General features: G+C 46.2%; 1 protein-coding gene across 9 annotated transcripts in view; it reads left to right on the forward strand.

The window, feature by feature from the left end:
- Window positions 1–13,579, forward strand: part of LOC115176657 (focal adhesion kinase 1) — a 142,604-nt gene that overhangs the window by 115,720 nt on the left and 13,305 nt on the right. For all 9 annotated transcript variants that reach the window (XM_029736809.1, XM_029736804.1, XM_029736803.1 and 6 more), the window contains 4 exons: window positions 5,465–5,551; window positions 9,179–9,316; window positions 9,571–9,702; window positions 12,097–12,159. In XM_029736809.1, coding sequence (XP_029592669.1) covers window positions 5,465–5,551; window positions 9,179–9,316; window positions 9,571–9,702; window positions 12,097–12,159 — 420 coding nt within the window. The remainder of the gene's footprint in view (window positions 1–5,464; window positions 5,552–9,178; window positions 9,317–9,570; window positions 9,703–12,096; window positions 12,160–13,579) is intronic.

Consider the following 13,579-nt stretch of genomic DNA (forward strand, 5'->3'; position numbering starts at 1 on the left):
GCAGCTGTTTGCCTTATCTAAAGCCTTATCTATTGTTAACCCATGGTCCTATTCTCAGGAACTAGTCTCCACCATGGACAAACACTGCTGGCTGCTGTGACTGAACAGCTCTGTGTACAGTCACCATATCAACTCAGCAAAAAAAGAAACATCTTCTCACTGTCAACTGCGTTTATTTTCAGCAAACTTAACATCCGTAAATTTCAACAGATTCAACAACTGAGACATAAACTAAACAAGTTCCACAGACATGTGACTAACAGAAATGTGTCCCTGAACAAAGGCGGGGTCAAAATCAAAAGTAACAGTCAGTATCTGGTGTGGCCACCAGCTGCATTAAGTACTACAGTGCATCTCCTCCTCATGGACTGCACCAGATTTGCCAGTTCTTGCTGTGAGCTGTTACCCCACTCTTCCACCAAGGTACCTGCAAGTTCCCGGATATTACTGGGGGGGAATGGCCCTAGCCCTCACCCTCCGAACCAACAGGTCCCAGACGTGCTCAATGGGATTGAGATCCGGGCTCTTCGCTGGCCATGGCAGAACACTGACAGTACTGTCTTACAGGAAATCACGCATAGAACGAGCAGTATGGCTGGTGGCATTGTCATGCTGGAGGGGCATGTCAGGATGAGCCTGCAGGAAGAGTACCACATGAGGGAGGAGGATGTCTTCCCTGTAACGCACAGCGTTGAGATTGCCTGCAATGACAACAAGCTCAGTCCGATGATGCTGTGACACACCGCCCCAGACCATGACGGACCCTCCACTTCCAAATCGATCCAGCTCCAGAGTACAGACCTCTGTGTAACGCTCATTCCTTCGACGATAAATGCGAATCCGACCATCACCCCTGGTGAGACAAAACCACGACTCGTCAGTGAAGAGCACTTTTTGCCAGTCCTGTCTGGTCCAGCGATGGTGGGTTTGTGCCCATAGGCAACGTTGTTGTCGGTGATGTCTGGTGAGGACCTGCCTAACAGCAGGCCTACAAGCCCTCAGTCCAGCCTCTCTCAGCCTATTGCGGACAGTCTGAGCACTGATGGAGGGATTGTGCATTCCTGGTATAAATTGAGCAGTTGTTGTTGCCATCCTGTACCTGTCCTGCAGGTGTGATGTTCGGATGTACCGATCCTGAGCAGGTGTTGTTACACGTGGTCTGCTACTGTGAGGACGATCAGCTGTCCGTCCTGTCTCCCTGTAGCGCTGTCTTAGGCGTCTCAGTACGGACACTGCAATTTATTGCCCTGGCCACATCTGCAGTCCTCATGCCTCCTTGCAGCATGCCTAAGGCACGTTCACGCAGATTAGCAGGGACTCTGGGCATCTTTCTTTTGGTTTTAGTGTTTTAGTGTCCTAAGTTTTCATAACTGTGACTTTAATTGCCTACCGTCTGTAAGCTGTTAGTGTCTTAACGACCGTTCCACAGGTGCATGTTCATTAATTGTTTATGGTTCATTGAACAAGCATGGGAAACAGTGTTTAAACCCTTTACAATGAAGATCTGTGAAGTTATTTGGATTTTTACGAATTATCTTTGAAAGACAGGGTCCTGAAAAAGGGACGTTTATAACCACCATTTCTCTTCTAATACTGTGTGATGACTATTGATGGGAACTATTTTATCAAGAGACTATTTTATCAAGGGACTATTTTATCAAGGGACTATTTTATCAAGGGAATCTTTTATCAAGGGACTATTTTATCAAGGGACTATTTTATCAGGGGACTATTTTGTCAAGGGACTATTTTGTCAAGGGAATATTTTGTCAAGGGACTATTTTGTCAAGGGACTATTTTATCAAGGGACTATTTTATCAAGGGAATCTTTTATCAAGGGACTATTTTATCAGGGGACTATTTTATCAGGGGACTATTTTATCAAGGGACTATTTTATCAGGGGACTATTTTATCAAGGGACTATTTTATCAGGGGACTATTTTATCAGGGGGCTATTTTGTCAAGGGACTATTTTGTCAAGGGACTATTTTATCAAGAGACTATTTTATCAAGGGACTATTTTGTCAAGAGACTATTTTATCAAAGGACTATTTTATCAAGAGACTATTTTATCAAGGGACTATTTTATCAAGAGACTATTTATGTGACTACACTGTCCCCCCCTTACTGACTGCCTTGCTGTTTTCCCCCACTGACTACCTAGCTCTCCGCTCCACTGACTACCCTGCTCTCCTCCCCAGCTGACTTCCCTGCTCTCCTTCCCCATTAGTTCCTCTACCAGCTCTCTGCTTACTGCTTATCACCCAGCTGGCTTTGTCTTCAGCAATGTTCCATCATGTCTCTGTCTGTGTGTCTGACCACATCTCCCTGTGTCTCAGTGTCTCTGTTCCCTTGTCTCCCTCCGTCTATCCGTCTGTCTGGTCCCTCCGTCTTCCCTGTCTGTCTGTCTGTCTGTCTGTCTGTCTGTCTGTCTGTCTGTCTGGTCCATCTGTCCCTCCGTCTGTCTGTCTCTGTCTGTCTGTCTGTCTCGTCCCTCCGTCTGTCTGTCCGTCTGTCTGTCCGTCTGTCCGTCTGTCCGTCTGTCTGTCTGTCTGGTCCCTCCATCTGTCTGTCTGTCTGTCTGTCTGTCTGTCTGTCTGTCTGTCTGTCTGGTCCATCTGTCCCCCCGTCTGTCTGTCCGTCTGTCTGTCCGACCGTCCGTCCGTCTGTTTGGTCCCTCCATCTGTCTGTCTGTCTGTCTGTCTGTCTGTCTGTCTGGTTTGTCTGTCTGGTCTGTCTGTCTGTCTGGTCCCTCCATCTGTCTGGTCCCTCTGTCTGGTCCCTCTGTCTGGTCCGTCTGTCTGTCTGTCTGTCTGTCTGTCTGTCTGTCTGTCTGTCTGGTCCCTCCATCTGTCTGTCTGTATGTATGTCTGTCTGTCTGTCTGGTCCATCTGTCCCTCCCTCCTACTGTCTGTCTGTCTGTCTGTCTGTCTGTCTGTCTGTCTGTCTGTCTGTCTGTCTGTCTGTCTGTCTGGTCCATCTGTCCCTCTGCCTGTCCCTCTGTCTGTCTGTCTGTCTGTCTGTCTGTCTGTCTGTCTGTCTGTCTGTCTGTCTGTCTGTCTGTCTGTCTGTCTGTCTGTCTGTCTCGTCCCTCCGTCTGTCTGTCTGTCTGTCTGTCTGTCTGTCTGTCTGTCTGTCTGTCTGTCTGTCTCGTCCCTCCGTCTGTCTGTCTGTCTGTCTCGTCCCTCCGTCTGTCTGTCTGTCTGTCTGTCTGTCTGTCTGTCTGTCTGTCTGTCTGTCTGGTCCATCTGTCCCATCGTCTGTCTGTCCGTCTGTCTGTCTGGTCCCTCTGTCTGGTCCCTCTGTCTGGTCCCTCTGTCTGGTCCCTCTGTCTGGTCCGTCTGTCCGTCCGTCCGTCTGTCTGTCTGTCTGTCTGTCTGTCTGTCTGTCTGTCTGTCTGTCTGTCTGTCTCATCATCATCATGCTATACACATTGTGTGTGTCCTGTCTGCAATCCCCCCCCCCCGTCGGCCGTCCTTGCAGCAAAGCTTTAGTCTGGAATGTCTGTCGGCGCCTATACCTCAACGCTTTGGCTTTCAGCCATCCCTGTGCTTTGGCTCTCAGCCCTCCCTGTGCTTTGGCTCTCAGCCCTCCCTGTGCTTTGGCTCTCAGCCCTCCCTGTGCTTTGGCTCTCAGCCCTCCCTGTGCTTTGGCTTTCAGCCCTCCCTGTGCTTTGGCTCTCAGCCCTCCCTGTGCTTTGGCTCTCAGCCATCCCTGTGCTTTGGCTCTCAGCCATCCCTGTGCTTTGGCTCTCAGCCCTCCCTGTGCTTTGGCTCTCAGCCATCCCTGTGCTTTGGCTCTCAGCCATCCATGTGCTTTGGCTCTCAGCCCTCCCTGTGCTTTGGCTCTCAGCCCTCCCTGTGCTTTGGCTCTCAGCCCTTCCTGTGCTTTGGCTCTCAGCCCTCCCTGTGCTTTGGCTCTCAGCCATCCCTCTGCTTTGGCTCTCAGCCATCCCTGTGCTTTGGCTCTCAGCCATCCCTGTGCTTTGGCTCTCAGCCATCCCTGTGCTTTGGCTCTCAGCCATCCCTGTGCTTTGACTCTCAGCCCTCCCTGTGCTTTGGCTCTCAGCCCTCCCTGTGCTTTGGCTCTCAGCCCTCCCTGTGCTTTGGCTCTCAGCCATCCCTGTCCTTTGGCTGTCAGCCCTTCCTGTGCTTTGGCGAGCGCACCCCTCCCCACCACTGCTAGTACTACCCCCAACTGTCCTGCCCCCCCCCCCCCCCCCCCCCCCACCGTGCAGCCCTGAGGAGACCCTCCATGCCCCCTGCGGTGGTCAGGTCCTCTACCCCCACCTCCACACTGACAGGCTGCAGCCACCCCAAAAGCAGCAGCTGACCCATGCAGTCCACAGATCCATACATGCCGGTGGGACAGGACAGGACAGAGGGCCACAGCATTAAATACATCAGAGCTGTAAAGGTTTTGACATACGCCACTCTAGTGGTGTCTCTCTGAAAGACACACAGCAGGGCTGGACACTGTCCAGTTCCAACCCAGGGATTTCAGTGTGTAATCCTTGTCCCAAATGGCACCCTTTTCCCCTATGTAGTGTATACTTTTGACCTCGGCCCATAGGCCTCTGGTGGAAGAAGGGCACTATGTTAGGGAACAGGGTTCCATTTGGGATGCAGTATACAGTACTGTACAGCAGGGTGACGTCAAACACATGGTGGTCTCCTCCCACCAGATCTCTGGATGATGCAATCCATTGTTGTTCTACCATGAAAACATGCTGCTCTCATTGGTCCTTTTTCAACACAGTTGGTTGATGCTTCCATTGTGGTCATCTTAGCCATCCTAACGTTGTGTACAACCATGTAGAATCTCTTCCTGTTTTATGATGTTTCTATTGTACGTGTTCTAAATGAGTATCTGAACTCTGTATCTTGCACATCATTTCATTTCCACAGTGTTGTCACATGTTGTAACTTACAGCCTGTTCTGTTTCGTTCACTGTCTTTTGCTAATCGGGAGGTTTGGCCTCAAGAAGCTTACTGTGAAAAGGTCTGGAAGGTAGATGTCTCGCTATGATTAAATATAAGGAAAGTCTGAGTGCAATGCTAGGTGGAGGAGGAGATTGTTGCCTGCCTGCCTGTCAACAAGTCACCCTGAATTGGAGATGATTATTCTACCCTCATCCCCCCCCCCCCGCACCAAAAATAACCAGCAACTCTACTAAGTCCAACACCAGAACTCTCATGTAACTTTTTTGTGGATGTTGAACTAACCGCCTGCTTGTTTCATAGCCTTTCTTTGTTTCCTTTTGAACAGCTCTAACTCTGTCCACACACATTGCATCTGTAGTTTGTGTGTGTGTGTGTGTGTGTGTGTGTGTGTGTGTGTGTGTGTGTGTGTGTGTGTGTGTGTGTGCCTAGCTCTATCTAACCCAGACCTAGCTATGGATATGAAACAGCAACAGCAGCAGCAGCATGTATTTAACAGAACTCTCTGTCTCTCTCTCTATAGCCCAGCAGACCAGGGTACCCAAGCCCACGCTCCAGTGAGGGGTTCTACCCCAGCCCACAGCACCTGGGGCAGCCCACCCACTACCAGGTAGAGCAAGGAGAGCTGGTACAGGGGGGGGGCAGCCCACCCACTACCAGGTAGAGCAAGGAGAGCTGGTACACGGGGGGCAGCTCACCCACTACAAGGTAGAGCAAGGAGAGCTGGTACACGGGGGGGCAGCCCACCCACTACCAGGTAGAGCAAGGAGAGCTGGTACACGGGGGGCAGCCCACCCACTACCAGGTAGAGCAAGGAGAGCTGGTACACGGGGGGCAGCCCACCCACTACCAGGTAGAGCAAGTAGAGCTGGTACACGGGGGGGCAGCCCACCCACTACCAGGTAGAGCAAGGAGAGCTGGTACACGGGGGGGCAGCCCACCCACTACCAGGTAGAGCAAGGAGAGCAGTTAAGAGCGTTGGACCAGTAACCGAAATGTTACTGGTTTGAATCCCCGAGCCGACTAGCTGAACAATCTGTCGATGTGCCGTTGAACGAGGCACTTAACCCTAACTGCTCCTGTAAATCACTCTGGATAAGAGTGTCTGCTAAAATGTAAATGTTAAATGTGTTATAACAGCATAACCACTAGCAGGTAGAGCAAGGAGAGAGGGTACATTGTGTTATAAAGTAGTTATAACATCATTACCACTAGCAGGTAGAGCAAGGAGAGATGGTACATTGTGTTATAAAGTAGTTATAACAGCATAACCACTAGCAGGTAGCCTAGCTACTACAACACACTGACAGAGAGACATGAGACTGTGTGTTTATACAGTAGTTATAACATCATAACCACTAGCAGGTAGCCTAGCTACTACAACACACTGACAGAGAGACATGAGACAGTACCCTGTGTTTATACAGTAGTTATAACATCATAACCACTAGCAGGTAGCCTAGCTACTACAACACACTGACAGAGAGACATGAGACAGTACCCTGTGTTTATACAGTAGTTATAACATCATAACCACTAGCAGGTAGCCTAGCTACTACAACACACTGACAGAGAGACATGAGACTGTGTGTTTATACAGTAGTTATAACAGCATAACCACTAGCAGGTAGCCTAGCTACTACAACACACTGACAGAGAGACATGAGACAGTACCCTGTGTTTATACAGTAGTTATAACATCATAACCACTAGCAGGCAGCCTAGCTACTACAACACACTGACAGAGAGACATGAGACAGTACCCTGTGTTTATACAGTAGTTATAACAGCATAACCACTAGCAGGTAGCCTAGCTACTACAACACACTGACAGAGAGACATGAGACTGTGTGTTTATACAGTAGTTATAACATCATAACCACTAGCAGGTAGCCTAGCTACTACAACACACTGACAGAGAGACATGAGACAGTACCCTGTGTTTATACAGTAGTTATAACAGCATAACCACTAGCAGGTAGCCTAGCTACTACAACACACTGACAGAGAGACATGAGAAAGTACCCTGTGTTTATACAGTAGTTATAACATCATAACCACTAGCAGGCAGCCTAGCTACTACAACACACTGACAGAGAGACATGAGACAGTACCCTGTGTTTATACAGTAGTTATAACATCATAACCACTAGCAGGTAGCCTAGCTACTACAACACACTGACAGAGAGACATGAGACTGTGTGTTTATACAGTAGTTATAACATCATAACCACTAGCAGGTAGCCTAGCTACTACAATACACTGACAGAGAGACATGAGACAGTACCCTGTGTTTATACAGTAGTTATAACATCATAACCACTAGCAGGTAGCCTAGCTACTACAACACACTGACAGAGAGACATGAGACAGTACCCTGTGTTTATACAGTAGTTATAACAGCATAACCACTAGCAGGTAGCCTAGCTACTACAACACACTGACAGAGAGACATGAGACAATACCCTGTGTTTATACAGTAGTTATAACAGCATAACCACTAGCAGGTAGCCTAGCTACTACAACACACTGACAGAGAGACATGAGACAGTACCCTGTGTTTATACAGTAGTTATAACATCATAACCACTAGCAGGTCGCCTAGCTACTACAACACACTGACAGAGAGACATGAGACTGTGTGTTTATACAGTAGTTATAACATCATAACCACTAGCAGGTAGCCTAGCTACTACAATACACTGACAGAGAGACATGAGACTGTGTGTTTATACAGTAGTTATAACATCATAACCACTAGCAGGTAGCCTAGCTACTACAACACACTGACAGAGAGACATGAGACAGTACCCTGTGTTTATACAGTAGTTATAACATCATAACCACTAGCAGGTCGCCTAGCTACTACAACACACTGACAGAGAGACATGAGACTGTGTGTTTATACAGTAGTTATAACATCATAACCACTAGCAGGTAGCCTAGCTACTACAATACACTGACAGAGAGACATGAGACTGTGTGTTTATACAGTAGTTATAACATCATAACCACTAGCAGGTAGCCTAGCTACTACAACACACTGACAGAGAGACATGAGACTGTGTGTTTATACAGTAGTTATAACATCATAACCACTAGCAGGTAGCCTAGCTACTACAACACACTGACAGAGAGACATGAGACAGTACCCTGTGTTTATACAGTAGTTATAACATCATAACCACTAGCAGGTCGCCTAGCTACTACAACACACTGACAGAGAGACATGAGACTGTGTGTTTATACAGTAGTTATAACATCATAACCACTAGCAGGTAGCCTAGCTACTACAATACACTGACAGAGAGACATGAGACTGTGTGTTTATACAGTAGTTATAACATCATAACCACTAGCAGGTAGCCTAGCTACTACAACACACTGACAGAGAGACATGAGACAGTACCCTGTGTTTATACAGTAGTTATAACATCATAACCACTAGCAGGTAGCCTAGCTACTACAACACACTGACAGAGAGACATAAGACAGTACCCTGTGTTTATACAGTAGTTATAACATCATAACCACTAGCAGGTAGCCTAGCTACTACAACACACTGACAGAGAGACATGAGACAGTACCCTGTGTTTATACAGTAGTTATAACATCATAACCACTAGCAGGTAGCCTAGCTACTACAACACACTGACAGAGAGACATGAGACTGTGTGTTTATACAGTAGTTATAACAGCATAACCACTAGCAGGTAGCCTAGCTACTACAACACACTGACAGAGAGACATGAGACAGTACCCTGTGTTTATACAGTAGTTATAACAGCATAACCACTAGCAGGTAGCCTAGCTACTACAACACACTGACAGAGAGACATGAGACAGTACCCTGTGTTTATACAGTAGTTATAACATCATAACCACTAGCAGGTCGCCTAGCTACTACAACACGCTGACAGAGAGACATGAGACAGTACCCTGTGTTTATACAGTAGTTATAACAGCATAACCACTAGCAGGTAGCCTAGCTACTACAACACACTGACAGAGAGACATGAGACTGTGTGTTTATACAGTAGTTATAACAGCATAACCACTAGCAGGTAGCCTAGCTACTACAACACACTGACAGAGAGACATGAGACTGTGTGTTTATACCGTAGTTATAACAGGCCTTTCCCTAGATGTCATGGGATTCTGTTTTGGTAGTTGGGATATTGGGGGTTCCTGATCTAAGTAGATACATTACTAATTCAAAGGCCCCTGTCCTTCCCAGATGGCAGGATACCCAGGCCCCCACGGCATGCCCTCCATGACCAGTGGGATGTACCCTCCCCAGGCCTCCCACGATCCCCATGACACCTGGAACCACCACCGGCAGCAGGACCTCCCCATGTGGTCCCCCAACATGGAGGTAAGGATCTGGGGATGGACCAGTGTTGTACACCTGGTGCTCCCAGTAACAAGATGGTAATGTAGTAGCGATTGAGGTTGGTGAGGGACAATGCACTGATTCTCTCTCTCTCAATCTCTTTTTCTCTCTTTCTTTCTATCTCTCTCTCAATTTCTCTCTCTCTCTTTATCTCTCTTTATCTCTCTTTCGCTCTCTCTCTTTCCTTCTATCTCTCTCTCTCTCTCTGTCTCTCTCACTATGTCTGTCTGTCTCAGGACAGGGGGTCTCTGGACATGCAGGTGATGGGTCAGGTTCTCCCCCCCCTCCTGATGCAGGAACAGCTGATGATGCAACAGCAACAGATGGAGGAGGACCAGCGGTGGCTGGAGCAGGAGGAACGCTTCCAGGTAATAACACACACTATATATACATACACACATACCACACACACACAGACACACTATATATACATACACCCATACCACACACACGCACTATATATACACATACACACACATATACAAGCACACACACACTATATATACATACACCCATACCACACACACACACTATATATACACATACACACATACCACACACACACAGACACACTATATATACATACACCCATACCACACACACGCACTATATATACACATACACACACATATACAAGCACACACACACACACACTATATATACATACACACATACCACACACACACACAGACACACTATATATACATACACCCATACCATACACACGCACTATATATACACATACACACACATATACAAGCACACACACACACTATATATACATACACACATACCACACACACACAAACCACACATACCACACACACACATAATCGTTGTACATACCTGCCTCCTGTAACCCCTCTGATAGTGATGCAGGAGATAACAGACTTGCCCCTTCATGTTCTGTTTTCAGGGTGTTTACTTACAACTGTAATGTCTGACACAAAGGTAGATCATCATTCCTTGGAAAGCCCTGTGTTAATTGTGCACAGATGTCGTATATTATGTTTTGCACTGGCTTCATACCCCTCAGTTATTTTAGTAGTACCGTATTATTATCTCTGAGATGTGTCCCAGAGCGCCTCAGTTCACTTCCTGGATAATTTTTTACTTTCAACGGACAAAGACGTTTTCAGAGAAGAAAACGGGAAACAAAAACCGTCGTCTTATGTTTTTCAGACCTTTGGCAAAGCTGTCAAATTTTGTGTGTTCTCAAAGTTTTATTGTGTGTGTGTGTGTGTGTGTGTGTGTGTGTGTGCGCGCGCGCGCGTGCGCACATGGCTAAAGCAAATTCCTAGCTAATGATAGTTTTGTCCCTCCATGCTGTGTCAAGTATGGTAAACTTATTTTGACCCACAGTTGGTGAAAGCCAAATGATCTTTGCTGGAAAGCTGAGTAGGTTGTATGTAGTTTAGACCCGTAGACACATTTCATACAAGGGGAGGGACTACTAGAAGAAAGGAAGGAGAGAGATAGATAGGGAGGGAGGGAGAAAGAGACAGGGTGAGAGAGCGAGAGGTGGAGAGATAGAGACAGTGAGGGATAGAGAGAGAGACAAAGAGGGAGGAAGAGAGAGAGGCAGGCGAACAGAGAAAGACCGCTATCTGGCTGCATGTTCACTTTGTGTGAGACAGTCAGCGAGCCAGTCAGTCAGTAAGTCAGCGAGCCAGTCAGTCAGTCAGTCAGTCAGTGAGCCAAGCCGTGTAAACAGGAGTAAAAGTGGGGAACCTCTCTCATCCTGTTGATGGAATTCCTAGCAGCTCGCTCCATGCTCTCCTCCCAGGCACTGAAACACCCAGCACAGAACAGCAGTCCAAAGGATGCAGGTTTTCAAGTCCTGCCTCGGAAAACTGGTACAGGATTAGGGAAGGAGGGAGGGAAGGAGAGAGGAATGCCAGTAGTTTGGCAGGCAGCTGGCGTGAGACTGAAGTTTTAATAAGTTAACGGGCAAAGCAGCAGCAGGAGTACATTTGCTGCGCTGTGGGATTCTAAGCTGTGTACATCTGTTCCTTCTGTGTTGAAGTGTTACAAAGATAAATAATTGAATGTGCCTACTACTGTAATGTTAAAATATATTAGCGTACTAGAGAAAATATTAACATACTAGAAAAAATATTAACATACTACAAAAAATATTAACATACTAGAATTGATGCCCATCAAGAAATAACAGCGACAAGTGCACTGGAAAACCATTTAAAATAACTTTCGGTGCGTTACAGCGCATTAGATAAAGTCCCTCAGAAGATGTGGTTTTAGCTGCAATCTAATGTCGACTTAGCTTGTGGAAAACGGTATCGAGCGAGGTAAGGGTGTTACGCATGTGCAGTTGTTGGGTCTCGAGCTTTCTGCAAGTTGGATGAGCAGCGCATTTACCTCAGCAACAGAAAGTCACTTCAACGCCTAGCTAGCTTACATTAGCTGAAACCCTATATTACAATACAACACACACACAAATAATAATGACGACTCCAAGGATCAAGTGGAGAATGTCTCTTGTTACCATTTTGTCCTGTGTTTACGTAGCAGTGATTTGTATTTGTCATGATATTGTATATTAATTTAGATTTGATCTGACTGATTTGAATATCAGTGCATCAGATGTCATACCACTGTTATAGCAAAGTAATGTCCATTATCACTGTGATATAGAGAAATAAGGATTGTTTTCCACTTTGAAATCAGTCTGATCATTTGTTTGTTTGTTTGTTTGTTCGATCATTCATTTAACCTGCTGTCTCTCTCTCGGTCACACCCAGAAGCCGGATTCAAGGAATTCCAGAGGCAGCATTGACCGGGATGACTGCATCCTCCAAGGCCCAGTAAGTCTCCTCTTTCTACTTGGTTTTCCTGGATGGAATAACAGTCAACGCTATCTCCTTTTCTCTTTACCTCTCTCACAAATATGCAAAATACCTTGGGCTTTCACTCAAAAGAAGTTAAAGAGATTTTGTCTGGGGGGGGTTCCCGTCAATGTCTCTCTGTTGTCTGTGCTTGTTGTACCACTCCTAGCCTGGGGTTGTGTATGAGTTATACAGTGAGTCAGTGAGTATTACAGTGAGTCTGTCGTACAGTGGGAGAGAACACTCCCAGACAGCCTGTGTAGTAACTCTAGAGGCTCAAGTCAATCAAACCAGTATTTCTGTATTTACGCTGTAGTGCAGTATATTAGCAGGCAGAAATGTTTTCCTTACTGAATGGCTTTGTGGTAAAATAGCAACAGACAGATAGATGCTATACGTTTTTAAAACATGACTTGGGCTCAGAGAGCTTCAACATATAAATGCATAATAGATACAGTGCATTCGGAAAGTATTCAGACCCCTCTTTTTCCACATTTTGTTACGTTACAACCTTATTCCAAAATATATTAAATAAATACAAATTCCCATCCATCTACACACAATACCCCATAATGACAAAGCATAAACCGTTTTTTCAAATGGTTTAAAAATAGAAAACTGAAATACCTTATTTACATAAGTATTCAGACCCTTAGCTATGAAACTCAAAATTGAGCTCAGGTGCGACCTGTTTCTATTGATCATCCTCGAGATGTTTCTACAACTTGATTGTTGTCCAGCTGGGGTAAATTCAATTGATTGGACGTGATTTGGAAAGGCACACACCTGTCTATATAAGGTCCCACAGTTGACAGTGCATGTCAGAGCAAAAACCAAGCCATGAGGTCGAAGGAATTGTCCGAAGAGCTCCGAGACAGAATTGTGTGTCACGGTTGTCTTCGTCCTCCGACGATATAACGAAATCGTCGTCTGAAAATGTAGACCAATACGCAGCAGGTACGTGTATGCTCATTTTGACTTTTATTTTAAATTATCAAAAGAGCACTCCAAAACAACAAACCACGAAAACGAACGTACAACTAAACAGTCTGGCAAAGCCTAGGGCTGAACACAGAACAATCACCCACAAAACACAAACACAAACACACCCTCATTTATGAGACTCTCAATCAAAGGCAGATAGAAAACACCTGCCTTCAACTGAGAGTCCCAACACCAATTCACCAGACATAGAAACAGACATACTAGACTCCACATAGAACTACCTAGACATAAACCAAAACCCGGACATACTAAATCAAACACCCTTTACACAAACACACCACCCCGAACCACATAAAACAAATACCCTCTGTCACGCCCTGACCAAACTACAAAACAATTAACCTTATATACTGGCCAGGACGTGACAGTACCCCCCCCTTAAAGGTGCTACCCC

The sequence above is a fragment of the Salmo trutta genome, chromosome 37, assembly GCF_901001165.1.
Source record: "Salmo trutta chromosome 37, fSalTru1.1, whole genome shotgun sequence".
Lineage (NCBI taxonomy): Eukaryota > Metazoa > Chordata > Actinopteri > Salmoniformes > Salmonidae > Salmo > Salmo trutta.